The sequence below is a fragment of the Ictidomys tridecemlineatus genome, chromosome 13, assembly GCF_052094955.1.
Source record: "Ictidomys tridecemlineatus isolate mIctTri1 chromosome 13, mIctTri1.hap1, whole genome shotgun sequence".
NCBI lineage: Eukaryota > Metazoa > Chordata > Mammalia > Rodentia > Sciuridae > Ictidomys > Ictidomys tridecemlineatus.
In genome coordinates, this window is record NC_135489.1 from 67,370,233 (window position 1) to 67,393,575 (window position 23,343).

The following is a 23,343-nucleotide window of genomic DNA, read 5'->3' on the forward strand; positions in this document are numbered from 1 at the left end:
AGGAAAACAGCGAGTCAAAGAGGAAGAGTGTATCACAAAACAATTGTCCCAATAACTCTTACTTTTGCCTGTGGGGTTGGAATTCTTGGCAGAGACTTAGGACTGCGTGGACGGGACCAGGCTGTGTCATGAGGATGGTGGTTGGGAGCCGGTCACCTGTGTCTGGAGATATGCCATGGAGCTGGTCACCTGCTCTTTGGGTGCCAGCTCACCAGGCAAGATGCAGGACCCTCAGCCAACAGAGGCTCACGGGGAGGTATCCCAGGGCTCTCACTGTGAGGACTGAGGTCAGTCAGCTCAGCTGTGATGCAAGTGTGTGATTTTTCTCCTTTTGTAAATCATTGATATCTTGTCAAGGACCCCAGATGTGATCTGTTCACATCTTATCTGTTGTGAAGTGCTATGGTTTGGATGTATTAATGGCTTCAGGAAGTGGGGCTTAGAGGGAGGAAGTTAGGTCACTGGGGGCATGCCCTGGAAGGGGAAGTTGGGACCCACACCTTCCTCTTTTTGCTTCTTGGCTGCCATGAGGTGAGCAGCTTCCTCTGTCATGTGTTCCGCCATGATATGCTGCCCCAGCCACTGTGCACTATAACCACTTCAGAGAAGGGTTTGTGGCTGTTATCCTTGATGTTTTGGTAACAGGGATTGAACTCAGGGGCACCTGACCACTGAGCCACATCCCCAGCCCTATTTTGTATTTTATTTAGAGACAGGGTCTCACTGAGTTGTTTAGAGCCTCACTTTTTGCTGAGGCTGGCTTTGAACTCACGATCCTCCTGTCTCAGCCTCCTAAGCTACTGGGATTACAGGTGTCTACCACCATGCTGGCTAAGAGAAGGGTTTTAAGGAACACTTTTCAAATGAGATTACAAATTGGGTTATCCACTATTTCATTCTTGGGTCAGTGTATGGAGTCTAGCCCTTCAACATGTTTTTATTTTTATTATTATTATTATTAGTTGCTCAAAACATTACAAAGCTCTTGACATATCATATTTCATGCATTTGATTCAAGCAGATGTTTTTAAAACAACTATATATCATAAGCAGTAAAAATGGGAAACCTGGTGCTACCATTTGATACTCTAAAGAGTAAAAGAGCTTTGCTATTTCCCTTCTCATTCAGTTTGGAAATCCTGAAAACTCACTTCTAAATATCTTGAACACAGGTCTATGAACCTCTCTCACCCTTTTGGGGAATTAAAAATTATTTTAATTCACAAAATAAAAATTTGTTGTTCAAACACCAAAGCTAAAAAGCCCACTAAAGATATGGGATATGAAGTCACCCTCTTTTACCAAAATTTTAGGCTAAGCAAAAAACAGCCACGTGTACTCAGGATGACATGCTGCAGAGCACAGCCTCTTCCTTCAGACTCTCATGACCTTAGCGTTAAAAAAAAAAAAAAAAACAGTCCACCTTTGCCTTCCATGCCCTGTGTCATGGTCCAGGCCACCTGGAGCTCTCTGAACAGGAAGGCCTGCTACCTCCCCACTAGAACTGCCAGGTGGCACAGGCTCCCCACCTTTGACCCCACCTCTGCACGCTTTCTCCAGCATTAGTCTCCTTTACTCTAGGTGGCTTCTCTGAACTACATGTAAAATTGTCATTATTGACATGTTTACTTGAAAAAAAATTACGATGAGCCTGTTCATATATTTCTGATCACTTAATAGTTCTTCTAAGATATCTTAAGTAAAACTACTTTATCAGCAGTGGTTTGCAATCTTCTTATGATTTGTGGAATCTTCACGTCAGGTTGATCTTAAAATGTTCCATATGTTAAGGAGGAGGGGAAGAGGGCCATGGGCAAGGAGAAGGGGAAGGGGAGGAGGACACCTGCCAATGGGCCTCCTCCACCCGGCCTCCCACCTTCTTACCTGTCCATCTGACACCTACTCATGGCTCTGGGTCCCTGTCATACTTTGACCCTTGAAATATTTGAAAATTGTGACTCTGATTGCCCATAATTATTCTCCTCTTAGACTAAACTCTCCTTAACTTGAGGTAATTAGTCAAAATCTTGACCTTAAATTTGTGGTACTTTGCTGGGGTGCCAGCACGCAGGGGTGCTGGGGGCACGGGCAGGTAATTCCGTGATCTCTTCTGCCACAACCCTTTCAGTTTCCTCGAAGGATCCTTTCGAAGCCCCTGGAGACTCCTGCCAGTGTCCACATGGTAGCTTCCTGCCTGGCCTTGTTCCTCCAGCCACAAGCAGGAGGTCTCACTTCCTTCCTCCCCTCCCCTCTCCGGCTCCTGCTCTGGGCCCCTGCAGGCAGGGCCAGGTCCTAGCTCCCCTGCACCTGCCTTTCCAATACACACTGCTTTCCCCCTCGAAGCCTTGGCCTCCAAGTTCTGGGCCTACAGTGAAGCATTCTCAGCCAAGGGACAAGGTGGGCAGGGGCAGATCCCAACCCAGCCTCTGGGAGGCCACCATTTGTCCCTGGAATCTCCACGCTATGCTTAGAAACTTGCCCGTTCACCCAGCACCCTTCTCCAAGTTCTAATAAGAACCTGGAGGCCAGTAGGCTGGAACAGCCTCACAGCTTTCCAGTGGGATGCAACAGAATCCAGAAAGCTCTGAAAGTGCTAGAACTCCACTGTGTTCTCTATCATCATTGTGTTGGCTATTTGGGGTCCCCAGAGACTCCCCATGTACTTTAGAATAAATTTTTCTATTTCTAAAAGTAAAAATTTAAAGCCATTGACAATTTTATAGATATTTCATTGAATCTATGATAGATCTTAACATTGTTAAATCTACCATTAATTGATCACCCATTCTAAATCTAAAGGGCAACATGTGGACCCAAGTTAAATGTTCTTCACGATTCCTGGAGCTATGTTGCATTATGATGGAAGGTGCTCCTGTCTCTCTCTCTCCTCCTTCTCTGTCTCCTCTTCTTTGAAAAATGTCCACAATGAAGTATAGTGCGTGGCAAATTTTATATTTGTAATTTATTTTCCCAGCCACACATTTAGTTAGTATTTTGTCACAACAGAAAAAAAAATATGACGTGTTGAAAGTTGTCAAAGATACATATGATCAGTTATAGGCCGGTAAATGTATTTAAATAAATGTATCATGATGACCAGAAAATCTTGATGACAAATCACTAGTAACACGGCATTTTCTTGGGTATGTTGTACTTTTGCATTAATCTATTTTTAGTAAAGAGGGTTTTCATTTTATGCAGACTAACCAAGGAGAATACAGCCATATCTGTTTCCTTACAGATGCCTGCCCAGCTTCTGTGAACATGGGGGTGCATGTGCCCAGTCCTGGGACACCTTCTCCTGCAACTGCGATGGCACAGGTTACACTGGAGAGACCTGCCATTCCTGTAAGCCTTCCACCTCATTGTCCTCATTTCTGTGTCTTTGTCACTTCATTTCCTTTTCATTCATTGTTTATGTGTGCCTGCATCTCTGTGATCACATATTCAAATAAGTCTTTATTAATTAATTGTTAATTAATTAATAATATTATCAATTAATAAGTATTTAATAATAGTTAATTTCTAGATTATATTTAAACCACCTCACTTTATTTTATCATTAATTAGTTATCCCTCACCATGTTGGGAAACAAACCCAGAGCCTCATGCATGCTGGCAAGCACTCTACCACTGAGCCTGGCCCCCAACCCCAAGCTCATTTAATACAAGGGTGTTGAGACAGTGTACAGAAATATGGAGTACTAAGTCGGTTACACAAAAGAAGCTGGTAAATATGATGAATTAGGTATGGTAGAATAAAAGAGTAAAATTAAGCTAGATTAAATCAGGAATGCATGATGTCACAAATCATTTCTTTCCTTGAGTGGGGCTGTAGTTTCAATTGAGAATCCTTTTAATCAAAGAAAAGTAGAAAAATACTCAATTGCCTGGCTTTCAACATTTATTATTAAATGTAATAAAATTAAGTATAAAAATAACGGGATGGAAATTATAGAAGAGTCAATTAGATATCAGCTAAAAACTAGCAGACCTTTAAGGTCTCTTACAACTGTAATTTTCCTTGGTGGTAATGATAATTATAAGTGAATAATTATAAAAGTATGCATTTATGGAGTACATAAATATATCTATCCTCATGCAAATAGTGATTTGCATGAATTAACTCATTTAACCCTAATGCAGCTTCAAGAATAAAGTACTCTTATTATCCTCATTGCAAACTGAGGACAGAGAGAGGTCAAGTAACTTGACCTTCAGACTACTTAAAGGCACCCTGAGGATTTGAACTTCAGGAAGTAGGCTCTAGATCCTTAGCTCCAGCATTTGAAGGGTGCTCCTCATACCAGAAGCTACAGAGTCACTGGGAACGTGTTACAAATAAAGAACCTCAGGTCTCACCCAAACCTATTGGACCTGAATCTCTTGGGATGGAGCCCAGAGGTCTGTTTGAACCAGCTTTGCATGTGCTCCTAATGGACACTGTAGGAAGCACTTCTAGGTGACTTGCTATAACTTGTCTATACTGCCTCTCCCGAGTAGACGTCATCTGTCTTTAGTGAAGAATCATCCTCTATCTTTTAAAGCCCAGACTAGTTTATTGACCACTAATTTGTTAATGATTAGAACATGCCAGAAGCCTTGAAAATCTCTCTCTCACACACACACCCTTTTTTTTGTTGTTGTTGTTTGAACTTTTAAAGTTTTCTTCTTTCTGTGCATCTCCGCTGACATTTCTCCAAGTCTCCTTGCAAACAATGTGCCATTCCCTGGGTCTTTAAAGAAACAGTGTAAGACAGGAAATCATCACTTTGACTCCCTTGCACTGAGGTTCTTCTTGAAACTTATGGCAACTCCTTGTGACTTCTTTAATTTGATTTTTATAAAAACTGTAACAGGAAGGCAGGGTGTGGAGTGTTATTAACTCTGCGCTCTGCATGCAAATGAGTCTTAGGGAGAATCCTGTGCTCCCAGCTTGAGGATCTAGACAAGAGCTTCTCAGGGCAGCAGACAGCCCATGGCCATCTCAGCTGCAAATGTAACTCAGAGCAAATCTGAGGGAAAATATCAGAAATTTGAAGAGGAGCTATTCAGATTTCACTCTGATGTAATGATATGGTTGCTAATTGTGGTTCTCCATAATTGTGGCTTCCAAACAGGTACACCAAGCAAAGGTGAAATTTCACCAAGCCCACAGTCAAGGACCATGAGACAAGACTGCTTAGAGTTAAAACAGGTCATTTTTGTTTGGGACATTCATATAATTATATGTGTACACATTGTCATTTAAGTCAAGAAGTTCACATAAAACAAGAATTCTCCTAATTTGTTCACTATGTAGGTCTAATCATTGTCATTAATATGAATGAATCCGAGCAGGCATTTATAAATTTGTGCATTTAAATAAATATACAAGTGGGAAAGAATGACAGAAAAGCAATCTATCCTATTTGTGTTTTCATCTAAGAAGTTTGTTAAATAACTCTGTTGATTTGGACCATCTACCGTGGGGCCATTCTCATTTGACAGCTGGTTGTATTTACCTTAAGGTTGCTTAGATTTAAGATGTCCTCTTGCAAAGTTTTCTTCCTCCTGTTTTGCAAAATGAGAGAGAATAACTCTCACCCCCTTCCTTGGGCTTTGCTGTGGACCCAGAATAAGTCAACCTCATCAAGAACAAAGAAAATAACGCAGATTGGGAGCTAATTAGAATTGCAGTGCAGGAAAACACACATTTAAGCAATCTTGAAAAATGTATCCTGAGGTTTTACTAAATGGCAGAGAATTTATAGCTTTAAACCATGAGGGGGTTGGAAGTGGCATGACTTGTTGGAAGGTATTAGGTTGCTGGCGGAGGTTAAGCTATTCTGTAAGGAAGGGAATTTGAATAGAATCATGAATCCACAGCAGATAGGATTCAGATTCACAGATTTCTCTAAAATGCCCCTTCAAATCTTTGACACTAGGCTTCAGAATCTTCATCTTCCTTGCTCAAAAGCAAGAGAACATTTACGTATTGAAACTACAATCCCTAGACATTGCCCAGTGACCTCACATTCCCATGAAAATCTTCATTTTAGTCACCAGTACACTCTTTCCTTTTTCTTCAAATAGAACTATATGCCAAATATTTATTTAGCACCTAACGATGTTCAACACTTAAATCCATCTTGACTTGCCAACATCCTTCTCCTTTGTTAGTGAAAGTAAATATAATATGTCACCTTTCTGTCTTCTACCTAACCAAATATAATGTCATACAAACTAATAAAAATGATGTAAGGTAATATGTATCTTGTGTCTGTAATTCAGAAATGGAAACATTTGGACACTAATTAAACCAATTGAGGGATCCCTTCTGCTTCTGATGGGTGATGTTCTCCTACAGTGCTGTATGAGCAGTCCTGTGAGGCCCACAAGCACCGAGGGAGTCCTTCTGGGCTTTACTATATTGATGCTGATGGCAGTGGCCCCCTGGGACTGTTTCTTGTGTACTGCAACATGACAGGTACGTCAATAACCTTCAGACCTGGATATCAACTGTTTATGCCCATGATCAGGATAGACCAGGGAGAGATTTGCTGGTTGGCAGCATTGTTAAAACATTCAACTTGATATATTGGCTAATTTTATTATCAATAAAACTTCCTTGTATTTCTGACTTACCTTGGTTGGGTTATAGGTGAAACTTAATGTTCTGCTATGACTGCAACACTAGTCACAATTACATATTTTTCATATGCACCATTTTGACATATAAAGCTTTGATTCTGTGATTTACATATTTTAAAAACTTAGAACAAAAAAGAGATTTTTAAAAGTACTAATAAGATATGTATGTATGTGTGTGTATCTATATCTTCAATAGCATGTAATTTTTATAAGAAATTTAATTTGTGTTAATATTATAAAACCACTCCTGGTTTAGATATTATTACAAATGAACACAGCTTGATTGTTTAAGGTTGCTGTAAAATGCCACTTAGGTAATTAAATTTTTACAGAAATCTGCCCTAGCAAATTTCAGTGAGCTCTCTGGAAAGAAGAAATGTGAAATAAATAGTTCTCATTTAGTGTGCAGAGAAAAGGATGTGAAGTCCTGTCAAACTGGACAGTGACCAAATGGACCAGCAAACACCTAGAAAAGAAGGAAACAAACAAATGAAAGTACATAGAAATTAAAAATGCTTTAGTGAAGATTGCCAAAGAATGTTTAAAATGTGAATATTCCAAAAATTTAGAACCACGTGATCAGCAAAGCGCTGAAGATATAAAATACAGAAGTCCCACCAACAGGAACTCACCATCTCCCAAACTTCCTGGTTCAAACAATCATACTAACGTGAGAAGGGTCCTGCACCCAGAGCATCAGTCATGCACCTTTCCCGGGATCCCTTGCTGTGGTTCAGCTTCTTCACAATGGGTTCTTGCAGTAATGTGGTCTTGGCAAATAGCAAAGGACTTAACCAAGGTCACCCTTGCAAGGATCTTGTCATTGTTTGAAGATGAGAAGAAGGAGGCTTGGTGAAGTTGGTAAGGGAAGCATCTAATGACAAAATCTAGTTAATGACAGAGGAATCACTAAACTCCCCTAGAAAAAGTCATCTTCTCTCTGGAGGTTGCATTGCTTAGAGCAGATTAAGCAAAAGCAATTAAAAAAGGTGAGGTTGTCAAATATTGTTCCACTAGCTTGAAAAATGCATGTAGAGTGATAGCTTTCAGGAACCAGTGGCTTCCATCTGTCTTGCTAAGGAGTTTGGAAGTCACTGCTCCATCTTACTAAGTCAAAAACTGGACAAAATGAAAAATCAATGACTCTTCCTAGATCTAGCAAAGATGTGAAGTCACAGAGCAGACTGCTGTCCCCCCATTGGAGAGAGAAGCAGGCAGACACAGAGAATCACCCCTTCCCAGAGCCTGGGTGGGAAAACCTAAAAGGTGATTGACAAATTGCTGGAGTCCCTGCGGAGACAAGTCTGGGAATTGAGATCTGCAGTCAGAGAAAAATCCTTATGCTTGAGGAGCTTGACCTGTGTCTTACAGTGATATTGGAGGAAAATCTCCTCATGCTTCCAGAAGGATAAGTGGAGAAAGAATCACCGGGAAACACTCACCAGAGCATTCTATTCTCCTTGACCTGCCCTTGAGAAAGAATGTTTTCAGAGCCTAAACTATTGGGATCTATTTCAGAGCTTAGCCTACTTAGGAAAAGGGAATGCCTGAGGGTGCTGGGGAGGGAGCTGAGGCCACAGTGCGGAGGCCCAGGCTCATGATGGCATCACACAGGCCCTCCCCCTGGCTGCATCTTGCTTGATTCACTAAAAGTCTGGTGGCATCATGACTTGCACCAATGCATCACCCCTGGCTATCAGGAAAAAATGTCAAGGAAAAACAAAAATAGAACAAACAGCAGAAAACAATTCAAAAGAGAAAGAGGAAGCCATAGAAACAGACTCCAATATGGCAGGGATGTTAGAATGAGCAGACGAGGAACTGAAAACCACTGGGACTAACAGATTAATGGTCTAAGAGACCAAGCAGACAGCATGCAAGAGCAGAGGAGCCGTGCATCCAAGAGGAGGGAATTCTCACAAAGAAGGAAAAAGGATGCCAGAAATCCAACTATTGGAACAAAAATGAAAACATGCCTCAGATGAGTTCATTTGGAGACTGGATATAGCAGAGGAAAGAAATCTCTACGTTTGGGGATATCAAAATAGAAATTTCCAAAACTGAAAAGCCAAGACATTTAAAAAAAAAAGACTGAAAAAACTAAACCCAGAATATCATGAGAATTGTGATATAATTATAAAAGGTGTAACTTCCATGTAAACGGAATATCAGGAGAAGAAATAAAGAAAGGTACAGAAACAAATTTTGAAGCAATAATAACTAGGATTTTTCATGAATTTTTGTCAAAACATCCATCACAGATCCAGGAAGTTTAAAGAACACTAAAACAGGACATGCTAACACCACTGCCAATGTAAAACCATGCCTGGGCACGGACATTCAAACTGTGAGCCACCAAAGGTAAAGAAAAACCTTGACAGAAGTCAGAAAAAAAACAAAACAAAACAATAACAACAACAAAAACCCACCTCACCTCCACAGGAGCAAAGATAAGAATCATATCTGACTTCTCAACAGAAATCCCACAAGGAAGAAGAGGTTTACAGGTGAGTAAGTCTTCTGATGCTCTCTGGGACAGCCGTTTTCCAGATAGATCTCAAACCTATTTTTCTATTATTACACTGTGATCATGCATGACTGCAAATGTGTTAAAGTGAGTTACCCAGGACCATCCAACCACGACTCAGGACCCAAGATGGCACGTGACTGATTATCTTCAAGGCCCCCCTGAGTGTCAGGTGTCTGTGGATTTGATCCAGTCGACAGGAGAAACCTGAAGGTGAATGCAGAGTAGGAGTCATGCACACAGGATGGTCAGGAGTTTAAAGATTTTAAAATGAAAAGAAATTCATGCTGAGAACCTTGTGAAAGGAAAGAGCCTTGGAACTGAGATTGCTGCAGGAGGCCTGGGCAGCCCCTCTGTGAGGACAGAAGGCCATGGTCATTGAATTCAAGCCTGTGTTCCCTCCTTCAGTTCACAGGTTCTGTCTGTCCTTTCCGTCCATTCGTGGACACTGTGCTCTCCATAGGAACCATGGCCAAAGGTTTGTTCCAGCCACACTGCCGGCTTCCTTGTCTCTCTGTTTGTTATTTTGATATGGTAGGAATATGGTTTGTTATTTTGATATGGTGAGCAGCAGTAAGACAGTTAAACTTCTCTTACATTTGGAGACCAAGTCATTAAAAATCCTGAGATGTGACAGGATGGGAGGGTGATTTCTCAATAGAAAACCTAATATAGCTGGGCATGGTGGCACACACCTGTAAACCTAGTGACTGGGGAGGCTGAGGCAGGAGGATTGCAAGTTCAAAGCCAGCCTCAGCAACTTATCGAGGCCCTAAGCGACTCAAGAGAGACCTTGTCTTAAAATAAAACATAAAAAGGGTTGGGATATGGCTCAGTGGTTAAGCATCCCTTTGGTCAATTCCTGGACTAAAAAAAACCCCAAAAAACAAACAACAAAAAACACACGTACTACATTGCTTTGATTTTGAATTCTTAAAAATGTATATCCATATGAATTTTCCCCATCCCTACAGTTTGGAAAACTCCTATGTAAAGTGTCCCTTATACTAAATATGTCTTTTTTTTAGAAGCTAAAGGACCAGGCAGCATTGATGTAGTTGAACTGGAGTGACTTCATAGCAGCTCCTTGTCCACTGACCCATAGCTATCCATTCAGCTAGGCGATACTTTACACCATCAAGCATGAGTTCCCTTGGGAACTTTCATTAAGAACCTAAAGTTCTTCCCTTGGAAGTTTGCTCTTTTGTGGGTTGTTTTTTTTTTGTTTGTTTTTGTTTTTGTTATTTTATCAAAACAACCTAATGGTTGGGTGTGGTGGCACATAGCCTGTAATCCCAGAGAATTGGGAGGCTGAGGCAGGAGGATTGCAAGTTGGAGGCCAGCCTGCACAACTTAGCAAAGCCCTTTCTCAAAGTAAAAATACATAAAAGGGCTGGAGGTTTAGTTCAGTAGTACAGTGCCTCTGAGTTCAACCCCCAGTACCACAAAAAAAAAAAAAAAAACAGACAAAAGTAAAAGAAAACAAATTCAACTGATCAGCACAACAGAAATACATCAGAAATTATCATCAGATGGACAAATGGCCAGGATTACTGCCTGGACGCTCTATGGGACGCCCAAGGCATGTCATTCTTCAGGGTTTGCTTACTGATAAGTTGATAGGCTTTGAACAAAGTTGCTTCCTGTGGAATTCCATCAATCTGTAGGTCCCATCATCCCCAAATGCATCTTTTATAAATTTATTTGATAATAAGGAAAATAAACACACAGATGAGGAAAATACTGAGCAAAAAAGATACATGGACATGCCCAGTTTAGCCTCATTTTTGTGTTGATGTAAAAAGTGATTTTTACATTATATTATTAGACAAGTCACAGAAATTTAATCATCAGTTCTCCCAATATATTCTTCTCTTTGAGGCTGAATTCTGGCTAATGCGTTGCTAAACAAATCCAAGGCAAAAAGTTCACTGCGAACTCGCAGTGATTCAAATTTTGATTAAAAACTTAATTAAGATGAAATCTCAGTGTAGTTTTTTATTTGCACTTTCCTCCAAAATTACACTGAGATTTCATCTCACAGCAGTGAGAATGGCAGCCATCAAGAACACAAGCAATAATAAATGCTGGAGAGGATGGGGAGGAGAAGGAACACTTGTACACCATTGGTGGGACTGTAAATTAGTACAACCACTATGGAAATCAGTATGGAGTTTCCTCAAAGACTAGGCATGGAACCACCATATGCCCAGCTAGACCGCGTGTGGGTATTCATCATGAAGAATTAAAGTCAATATCCTGCAGTGACACATGCCCACCCATGTTGATAGCTGCACAGTTCTCAGTAGCTAAACTGTGGAACCAGCCTGGGTGTCAGTCAACTGATGAATGGCGACAGAAAATGAGGTATATATACACAATGGAGTTTTATTCGACCATAAAGAAGAATGAAATTATGTCATTTGCAGAAAAACGGATGGAACTAGAGACGATTTTGTTAAGTGAAATTAGCCAAACTCAGAAGGTCAAGGATTGTAGACTTTCTCTCATATGTGAGAGCTAGAGAGGAAAAGAAAGGTGGAGGTGGGGATCTAATGAATAGCAGAGGAAAGGGACCCGAGGAGGGAAGGAGGGGACCGAGGGGAAGTGCTGAAGAGTGGCATTGGCCTAATTATCTGGGTATATTGGTGCAGGCACAAATGGGTAAGGACAAACCCCACCATGTTCAGCTACAGTGCACCAATAACAACGCGGGAAAGAATTAACTGAAATAAAAGGTGTTTCGCAGCCTCTGACTCCTGCCCCGCGGTGACGCCTCCTCTTTGCCCCTTTCTGCTCCGCAGACGCTGCGTGGACGGTGGTGCGGCACGGTGGCCCAGACCAGGTGACCATCGGAGGCGGCCCCCGGGGGCACGCACGCTCGGTGACCTTCGCCTACGTGGCCAGCGCGAGGCAGCTGCGGGCAGCGGTGGCCCTGGCAGAGCGCTGTGAGCAGCAGCTGGCTCTGCATTTCGGCTCTGGGGCTCTGGGCAGCTCGCAGACCCACGAGGTAAGGAGGACCCCTGCCTGGGACCGCGCTGCAGGGCGCCCTCTCAAGGGATGGATGCTCAGCATGCAGGACTAGTGACATGTTTTTTTTTTTTTTTTTTTAAATCAAAGAAACTTTGCTAATAACAGATGCCAGTTTTGATAATTAGAGGAGAGTGGGGTTTTAGGGTGGGTGAGGGTTAACTGTTCTTTCTGGAGGACCAATCCACCTCCCCACTCTTCAAAATCTACCCCTCAATCCGCCTGTCACGCTGGATCCCTCCCTTCAGATTGTCTCAGTAGGTCCCGTACGTCGGATTCGAAATAATTACTCAAGTTATTACAAGAGTTTTCTGGCTGGTTTCTCATCCATTTCCCCCAGGTTATCTAATAGACTATCTTCATCCTCAAAAATGCAGATTATCTCGAGGAAGCGCTGCTTGCATCATAACCTTCTGCTCTTAAGTAGATGTTTCTCCCTCCTTCTAGGGACTCCCACAGTCTCTTACTGAACCCTTTGATGCTCCCCAATAAAGTTTTTTTTTTTTTTTTAGCAAGTACTTTATTTTCATTAGTAAATACTGAGATTTGTCTTTCTTTCTTTCTTTCTTTCTTTCTTTCTTTCTTTCTTTCTTTCTTTCTTTTTTTAGAAATTCAGCAATCTAAACTAGTGTAAGTTAGCAGCATAGTAAAGCCACTCTTAAAATTTTAATCTACAATCTTCTATTCAAATGCACTGAAAGGTATTGGTGTTTGACTCCAAGTTGCAGATGTGTCCTTCAGAATCACTGTCCCATACCTGTACTGCCTCCCCTAATCCCCATGGCTCCTGGTCAGTTGGCCCCCATGGATCATTCCAGACCACAGTTCTTCTCTGTGCCAGAAATTTCCTGCTACTTTCTCTGCTTGGAATGGCCCCCTCCTGCCTTTCACCCTTGGATCTTACCTGTTGTCTAGATCTATGCAATCCTCACTTGGGTCCCTTCTCAGAGTGATCTAGTCTCCTTTGAATGCCTATCTGCTGGTTCCAGTGACTAAAAAGAGCAAAGGACTTGTTTCATCTCACATCTAAGTTTGAAGTCCAAGTCTATTCTGTAGCATCTGCAGAAATTCAAGCAATTGCTTAATCTTTTTTTAAGACAGAGAGAGAATTTTTAATATTTATTTTTTAGTTTTCGGTGGACAAAGCATCTTTGTTTGTATGTGGTGCTGAGGATTGAACCCGGGCCGCTGGCATGCCAGGAGAGCGCACTACCGCTTGAGCCACACCCCCAGCCCAATTGCTTAATCTTTTGCATCTGTTTCTTCTTCAGAGACACCGAACTGATCTCATGGAGTCCTACATAAATGAGATAGACTACATAAAGTTCAGGAAATAAGTAATCCTCACTCCCAGCTCTGTAGTTTTATTCTCGGTCCCAGCTCTCCAGGTTTTTATATTTATAGTTGTCATTACTACGTTCAAGTATTTGTTAATTCATCATGGTTGAAGTTTAATCAGTGAGAAAGATGATTATAGTAAGCCAGACCAGGACTATGGAACAAAATATACTAGATAGTTACCAGGGAAAGCCAGGCATGAGGAAGAAAGGGAACAAGTCACATGAGAGTGACCTCTAATGGAACCAGTAAACAATATTTCCGGATGTGTCAGTGAGCAAGCACAGTGTGCATGGACCAGCCTGTACCCTGTGCACTACACAGGTGTGCTAAACCCTTCCAATGGGGTTGGGATTTAATTGATGCACTTGACAGCCGTTGTCCATTTGGTTTTATTTCTAGATACAAGATGAATTTGGAGAATGAATAATTAAAAGTGAAATAAGATGCATTTCTTAAACTACATTAGGAAAAATGTAGTGTCATTTTTCTCTGTCTTAGAGTTATTGTGGCAAAGGGGCCACTGGAGAATTTTAAATATAAACTTAACCCAGACAAACATGTAGAATGAACCTAAACCTTTCAGAAGCTCCTGATTTGGGAAGAGATGACATAGAAGGGTAACATGGGTTGAACTTTCCTTAGGATGTGAGCTCTGATCTGCTTTGCTTTATAATGTGTACAAGCAAGTCAGAAAGAACTTTAATCTGATGCCTTGCAAACTGTAAATGAAGTAATGTTGGACTTTGCAAATGTCTTATACCTGTAAATTACAATTTAACTGATCTGAGGAACAGCCTGGGCTTGGAATTTTGAAAAAAAATCTTCAGGTGATCTTTTGGAAACTACTGTGTTAGGGGCTAAAATAATTGAGAAAATGAAGTATTCTACTTCAGTCATTGAAAGTTTTCTGGTTTTCTTTTGAAAAAGAGCCTATAGTTTTCCCTTAGGATTTTATTGGTTTTTTAAATGAATTTTTAAAAATTTGAGCCAACTGCACATTCACACGCACTTGTGAGAAATCATCAAGTGAACCCGAGTACCTTTACCCAGTTCTCCCAGTGGTAATGTCTTGCAAAACTTCAATGCAGTATCACAACCTTGTCAGTCAAGATACACAAGATTTCCATTGGCATGAGCCTCCTCTGGCTCAGTATCCACACCTGCTTCCACCTCCTACTCATCAGTGGTAACCCCTGGCAACCACTAATCCGTTCTCCATTTATTTTCCATTTGAAGAGTGTTATATAAATGGAATCAGAAAGTAGAAACTTTGGGGATGGACTTTTTCACTCAGCATAATCCTCCTTGAGATTCATTAGAACGCTGTCCCCATTATGAATGTGTGATCATTAGTGTCATTTTCCTGGGATCAAAATGGCCAAGATCACAATTGTTGGGTAATTACATGGTTAATTTTATAAAGGAAAAAAAGGTGCCCAAGTGGTTTCTAGGGTGGCTATATTATTTTACATTCCCCAAACTTCCACTTTATAAGACTTTGATTTCTTCCACATCCTCCTTATGCTTTAGCAAAAGTTTTACTTTAATGAGGTCAGATTTATCATTTTTTCCCCTTTTGTGGGTTGTACATTTGCTGTTAAGTCTAAGAATTCTTTCTCTAATTCTATATCCTAAAGATTTAAAAATTTTTTTTCTAGTGGTTTATATTTTATAGAAAATATTTTATATTTTATGTTCCACTTTGGGATGATTTTTATGTGTGTGAGAGTTTGGCCCAGTTTCCCTAATGCCATTTATTGAAAGACTGTCCTTCCTCTTTTGAATTACCATTTCAACATTGCCAGATACCACTTGGGCATGTTTGTGTGGTGGGTCTATTTCTTGATTCTTTGTCTTCAAAATCTATATGTCTACCCTGCATCAATATCACAATGTCTTGATTTCTATGTAGTAGGTGAGAATTATTCCAACCACATATATTTTCAGCTAATTTGCTTAAATGCCTTGGGGCATAATTGCTGGATCTTATGGTAACGCTGGTAAGCCTATTAAGCACCAAATTGTCTTCCAAAATGCCTGGACCATTTTATATTCCAATCAGCAATAAATGAGAGGTTCTGTTGCTTTACATCATGGCCAGCATTTGAAAAGGTCAGTGTTTGAATTTTAACCATTCTAACAAGTGTGCAGTAGTATCCCATTATTGTTTGTGTTTGCCGTTTCCTAATAACATGTGATTTTGAGGGTATCTTCATATTCTGTGTTTCATCAATAGATCTTATTTTTTTCTGGTATCTGTTCAGATCTTTTGCCTCATTCTAATTGGGTTACTTATGGAACTATTGAGTTCTACAAATTATTTGCATGTTTTAGATACAAGTCTTTTATTAGATTAGTGTTTTTCACTTTAGAAGCTTTTTAGTTTTTAAAAAATCCACTTTATAAAATTATTTTCATTGATGGGACTTTTGCTGTTGCATCTAAAAACTCATTGACACACCCAAGATCAACTTGATTTTTTCCTTTTACCTTCCAGAAGTTTTGTTGTATGGCATTTTAATTTTGATATGAAAGGTGGACAGTGCCTCGATTCACCTTGTTTTGCATGTGGATTGTTAGTTGTTCTAATACCACTTTTGCAAAAACTGTACTTTCCCCATTGAGTTGTCTTTGGTCTTTTTCAAAGTTCTGTTGATTATCTGTGCGTGGATGTATATGTAGGTCCTCTATTCTGCCCCATTGATGGGTTTATCTACTCTTTTCCCAGTGCCATGCTGTCTTGAGTATTGTGGCTTTGTAGTGGGTCTTGAAGCCAGGTGCTACCAGTCCTCTGACTTCATTCATCTTCAGTAGTGTGTTGGGTATTGTCAGTCTTTGCCTTTTTATGTAAACTTCAGAATCAGTTGTCAATATCCACAAAGGAACTTGCTGCAATTTTAATGAGGCTTGCACTAAATCTATAGATCAGTTTGGGAAGATCTTAACATTTTCACACTCTCAGTTCTTCCTATCCATGGACATGATATATCTCTCCATTTACTTAGATCCTCTCTGATCTCCTTCTTCAGAATTTTATACTTTTTTCCCCATATAGATTATGTGCCAATTTTGTTAATTTATACCTAAATATTTAACTTTTAGATCTAGTGTAAAATATGTTGTGCTTCTAATTTCGTCTTCCAGTGGTATACTGTTTTATATAAGAAAGCAATCAACTGCTGTCCTGCAGTCTTGAGCTAAACACTTTCTAGTTTAGATATTTCTGCTGTTGAGTTTTTTTAGGGATTTTCTGTATAGACAGTGATGCTATTTGTGAAAAAAAAAGAGTTTTAATTATCCCTTATAATCTATATACTTTATTTCCTTTTTTGCTTACTATATTACCCAGAACTTCCAGTACAATGTGGAAAAGCAGTGGTGAGCAGTGATACCCTTTTCTCATTCCCAGTCTTCATGGGGAATTATCTTGACCCTCACTTTTAGGTCTGATGAAAACTGTAGGTTTTTTTTAGATGCTCTTCACCAAGTGGATGGCATTCTCTTGTATTCCAAGTCTTCTGAAAGTTTTTATTTATCATGAATGGCTATTGGATTGTATTGAGCACTTTTTCTTCATCTATTCATAGGACCATATGGTTTTTCTTCTTTAGCCTGTTGATGTGAGGAATAATGTGAATTAATTCCATGACATTCAAGGCATATGTGGAAATAAATCCCACTTGATTATGAGGCATAATTATTTTTGCATACTGTTGGATCCAGCTGATTAATACTTTTAAAGATTTCAATTCCTATATTTAGGAGAGATTTTTCTGCAGTTTCTCTCTTTTCTTTTCTTTCTTTTTTGTTCTGTAAAATGTTTCCTAGTTTGGGTATTAGGGCAATGTGGGCCTTTTAGAATAAATTAGGAAGTATTCATTGTCCTTCTGTTTCCTGAACACATTGGGGAGAATTGGTATCATGTTAGGTAGAATTTTCTGATGAAATTATCTGGGTCTGAACCTTCTGTTTTGGAAAAATTGTTGATTCTTGATTCATTTTACTTAATAATAAAATCTATCTTCTTTTCTCATAGATGCTATAACCAAGTCCTAGACATGGGTTGTTTAAAATAAGAAAAAAATCATTGTCTCATATTTCTACAGGCTAGAATTACAAAATCAAAGTGTTAACAGAAACCTGTGGCATCTGTTGGTTTGTGGACAATCTTTGACATTCCTTGGCTTGTAGATTAATCACTCCAAACTCCCAACTTTACATGATATTCTCTGTGTGTATTTTCATATCATCTTACCTCTGTGTGTGTCTAGCTCAGTGTCCATATTTACCTTTCTTTAAAAAATAAGACAAGTCACATTATATTGGAGCCTACCTTAATGATTTCATCTTAATTCAATTACCTCTACAAAGACCACATATTCAAGTTATATTTTGAGGTATGGAAGGTTAAGACTTCAGTGTAACTTGTTTTGGGTATGTGATCCCACCCATAACATAGAGATGTCTAGATTATTCCTCCTCGAGTGAGGCTTGGTAGATTGTGTCTTTCAAGCGGTTGCTCCAATTCATATCAATAATCAAATGTGTGTGTATTGAGTTGTTCAAAATAGTCCTCTAATATTATTTGGATGTCCATCAGATCATTAGCAATGGCTTATTTTTAATTTCCAATGTTAGAAATTTCTATCTTTCCTTCAACTCACCGATTATTTCTTTTGCTAAGAAGAAGCTTCTTAGTTTAAATCCATCCCATTTATTGATTCTTGATATTAATTCTTGTGCTATAGGAGTCTTATTAAGGAAGTCAGGGCTTAATCCGACATGATGGAGATTTGGGCCTACTTTTCTTCTAATAGACATAGTGTCTCTGGTTTAATTCCTAGGTTCTTGATCTACTTTGAGTTGAGTTTTGTGCATGGTGAGTGAGAGGGGATTAGTTTCATTTTGTTGCATATGGTTTCCAGTTTTCACTCCACCATTTGTTGAAGATGCTGCCTTTTCTCCAATGTATGTTTTTGGCACCTTTGTCTAAATATAACTGTAATTATATGGGTTAGTCTCTGTGTCCTCTATTCTGTATTATTGGTCTACAAGTCTATTTTGGTGTCAATACCATGCTGCTTTTTTTTTTTTTTTTTTTTTTTTTTACTATTGCTCTGTAGCATAGTTTAAGGTCTGGTATAGTGATATCACCTACTTCACTCTTCTTGCTAAGGATTGCTTTAGCTATTCTGGGTCTCTTATTTTTCAGATGAATTTCATGACTGCTTTTTCTATTTCTATGAGAAATGTCATTGGTATTTTGATTGGAATTGCATTAAGTCTGTATAGTACTTTCGGTAATATGGTCATTTTGACAATATTAATTTTGCCTGTCCAAGAACAAGGGAGATCTTTCCATCTTCTAAGGTCTTCTTTAATTTCTTCCCTTAATGTTACGTAGTTTTTGTTGTAGAGGTCTTTTGCCTCATTCATTAAGTTGCTTCCCAAGTATTTTATTTATTTATTTGACGCTATCATTAAAGGAGTAGTTTCCCTTGTTTCCCTTTCAGAGGATTTGTCACTGATATACAGAAATGCCTTTGATTTATGGGTGTTGATTTTGTATCCTGCTACTTTTGCTGAATTCATTTACTAGTTGTAGAAGTTTTCTGGTGGAATTTTTTGAGTCTTCTAGGTATAGAATCATATCATCAGCAAATAGTGCTAATTCAAGTTCTTCCTTACCTATCTGTATCCCTTTAATTTCTTTTGTCTAATTGCTCTGGCCAGTGTTTCAAGAACTATGTTAACTGTAAGTGTTAAAAGAGGGCATCCCTGACTTGTTCCAGTTTTAGAGGGAATGCCTTCAATTTTTCTCCATTTAGAATGATGTTGACCTGGGGCTTAGCATAGATAGCTTTTACAATGTTGAGACATGTTTCTATTATCCTTAGTTTTTCTAATGTTTTGAACATGAAGAGGTGCTGTATTTTGTCAAATGCTTTTTTTTGCATCTATTGAGATGATTATATGGTTCTTATCTTTAAGTCTATTGACGTGATGAATCACATTTATTGATTTCTATATGTTGAACATTGCATTCCTGGGATGAATCCCATTTGATTGTCAGAATGTTATATTTTATCTTCATTTATTCTTTCTTTAACGCTCCTTCTTTCTTTATTTAGAGCTAATTTTCTAATCCATATCATCTATCCTCCTTCTGAGAAACTTTTTGTTTTAACATGAATGGGGAATTGTAATGGAATTCTATATAAACTATGATAGTTTCCCTCAAGTTCTGGGTCCTAACCAGTTAGCCTTCCTCTTTCCTCCTTTCAGAATTTCCTGTGGTTCTTCTTGTGTGTTATCTCCAAGGTTTATCATTGTGCTTAGTCAGAAGAAGCAGGAAAAGATAAGTCTACATCATCTGGAAATTCCCCTGAAGTCTTTTGATTGTTCTCTAGAACACTTTAAGACACTTAAGCAGAACCAAAGATATTTGCAATCTCTCAAAAGATTATTTTTTACCACTCTACAGGGGGATTTCCAGGTAAATTCATCCTTGTGCACTAGGATATACACTTCAATCTAGGCAAGTGTAGTGGTGAAGGAAGTAATGTAGCATTTCTCAAAGTAGCATTTTGAGAAAAGAATATTAAATTTTCTGAGTATCTCTTATTTCCTAGTAACAAGCTTTCAATGTATTTTTAACAGGTTCTAGATATTTACTCCTCCATAAATTTCTCAGGATTGCTTTTATTTTTTTAAATTTCTTTTTGGGGGTGGGGGTGGGAGAGTGAAAGTGAGGATGATGAATGCAGAGATCTTACCTATAAATGAATCATAATTGAGTTGTATTAAGCATTAAAGGCAGAACCTGGAATAAGTTCCAGATCTCAACTCAAGGCCCAACAATAACAACTTACAAATTTGAAAAACAGCACCAAATTACCAAGCACATTTGGGAAATTGATTGAAGCAATCCAATTCCATTTTCTTCATCCTCTAATTTTGGGATGACTGCAATTTATCTTCTCCTGCATCTTCCTCTAAGAGGGCTAACCTGCACAACTGCTTCTGTAATCATCTCAGGCTCACTGCAATGTGCATCCTGGTCCCCACCCCCAAAGCATGCCTGGTCTTAACATGTGGTTCTGTAGAGCTGAGACAGTGCCCAGCTCTGTCATCTGACCACAGCCAGGGTTGGGGAGTTGGCACTGAACATCTGCACCAGGCAGACTTGGTTTCTCAGCATCATGTTCACTTGAGACTTGAAGAAGACCTATCCATGCGTTTATTTAGCCTCCAGATAAACAGTTAGGCTTTGTAATACAAGAAAAACACATATCTCAAAAATATGTGTTAAGTCATTACAGAGGGTGCCATACCTTTCCAAAGGCCTAATGTATAGCAACTATTCTTTAAAAAAATGTGGGGTGATAGATCATTGTTTCTGTATGACATTGAACTTGCTCCTGGGGCATTTGTCATCTTAAACAAATTCATCCTGGGTATATAAATTACTCTTACTGTTGTTTTTATGGCAAATGTTTTTTGAATGTTATTTTTATGGAAAATATGTGATATCCATGTACAAGTAAGTTAAGGACTCATTTCCTAATAAAATAAAAATAGATGATGGGGATTATTTAAGCCTAGATATTGAAACACTGAGGGGAGAAACTTGGCCCATATATTTGGAGAAACCACATTTTTATTGGCAGGGGTAAAATATAGCTTCTGAAGTGAAGTGTATCTTTCTTCTCTTACACACACACACACACACACACACACACACACACACACACACACATTTTAGACCTGGCAAAAAAGGGAACTATTTTGGACGGGGGGAGGGGCAAAATAGATGTCACCTTTCTCATACTTGTCTTTCAGATGGAACGCCACTGAGCTGGTGGGCTAGAAGAACCAATGGAACTCACACTTACTGGGGAGGTTCTCTGCCAGATGCACAAAAGTGCACTTGTGGACGAGAGGGGAGCTGCCTGGACTCTCAGTATCACTGCAGCTGTGACGGTGACCAGGATGAATGATGATTTCCACATGCTGTCCCTGCACAGAAATGTAGTTTTTATTCCTCAGTTATGCATAGTTAATTACACAGCAGGCATATCAGAACAAATAAGTAATTACATGATGCTCAAGTAATTTAAAAGTATAAGTTTGGATGAAATACCTTCAGTTAATCAAAAGATTAAATTGTCTGACCAAAGATTCACTATTTTACTGTGAATACCAGATAATGTGGTTTTTATTCTTCTTCAATTGGAAGCAATTGGTAAGTCTCCCACTCAACTAGAAGTCAAGTGTCTGTCTCTGAAGTTCAGTTTAATTGAGCAATCTGGCACTCATGGCAATAATTCAGAAGGTGAATTCCTCCAAAGCTTTGTCTTAAATATATTTAGGAGATAACACTATATATTTCTTAGGAATTTGTGAGTAAACATTAACATGGGAACTCCATTAACACAATGGAACTCCAAGAGGTTTTGCATAAAAGGAATCAACTATATCCCCTACCCATTTAGTTCATGTTTGATGTAGTCAGGAGCTCATTTAAAGCAGTATATGAAAAAAATATATATAATTAGATAGACACCAATTAAAGCAAGACGTTTTCATTAAATTTCTACAGTAATTCCAATATACCAAATATTTAACATAAAATACACATATATAAAAGGCACTCTAATAATGTAAAATGTTAAGCTATGCTCCAAGTCAATCTATAGGTATAAATTTATAGTAAACATTGTTCAAGAGTCTTTTATACATTATCTGAAATATACATACATCATAGAATTCAACTTCTCCAAAAATCCATAAGTTATTTTGCTAGTTAGGATGATCCCTGCAGCTGTATATAACATTGTTTTATATTTATTATTATTATTTTATATTTTTGTCTTAGGACTTTTGTTTAATTATTATTCAGGGTAGATAGAAAGCAAAACATAAGATAGTTTAAACATATCCAGATGTGCAACTAACTCCAGTGAATGTGAGGCCACTCTGTCCATTTTGAAGTCAGACATTAGGCATTATCATATTATATTTTTTAAAGAAACCATAGCTTGTTCACAGAAGAGAACATAAGCACCAAGTAAAGTTGAAGGTAAAGGGGTGAGACATTTTTACCAGGTAAATACAAATCAAAAGGAAGCAGGTGTAGCTGTATTAGGTCACACAAAGACAACCATACTGTTGGGGATAAAGTTGGACTCTATATGATGCTGATTAGTTCATGAGATGCTCCAACAAGTTTCATATGCACCATAAGAAGTATATCAAGAAAAAAAAGTGTATCAAGAAAGAATTAGCAAGGAAGCAAAGAGAAATAGAAAATTATTCAAAATACTGGAAGATTTTAACATGACTTTGGAGAATCAGTAAGTGAAACAGGCAAGAGTATTTCAAAACTAAAGTTAAGAAAATTGACATTGCAACCATTCATTGTAGAATACACAAAAGCTCATCACATGCCAGTTACAAACACACACACACACATACACATATACACACAACAAATAACTGATGAAAAGCTTATAAAAAAAAGGAAACAAAGCTGCCATCATTACCTACCAATGACATGACTGCCTACACAGAAAATTGAAGGTAATATAATGAAATACCACCAGGATGAATGAAGAGTTCAGTTGATATGCTGAATTTGTGATCAATCAGTATTGAGAAATTACTTGAATATCTATAAAAGCATAAATTAATTAACACTGAAAGACTTAATAAAAACTATTTGCTATGTTACAATGTAAATTTCTTTAGAATAAGTCTAATACTTTTATATTAAAATTATTGAGATTTAGAAGACAAATAAATAGATTGAT

The 23,343-nt window shown here is 38.6% G+C and overlaps 1 protein-coding gene across 1 annotated transcript in view; it reads left to right on the forward strand.

Moving 5' to 3' along the window:
- The window catches only part of LOC144369669 (contactin-associated protein-like 3), a 137,604-nt gene that overhangs the window by 77,887 nt on the left and 36,374 nt on the right, over window positions 1-23,343 (forward strand). The window contains 4 exon segments of the mRNA XM_078029823.1: window positions 3,242-3,348; window positions 6,350-6,469; window positions 11,965-12,153; window positions 21,374-21,530. Of these exon segments, the coding sequence (XP_077885949.1) occupies window positions 3,242-3,348; window positions 6,350-6,469; window positions 11,965-12,153; window positions 21,374-21,530 (573 nt within the window).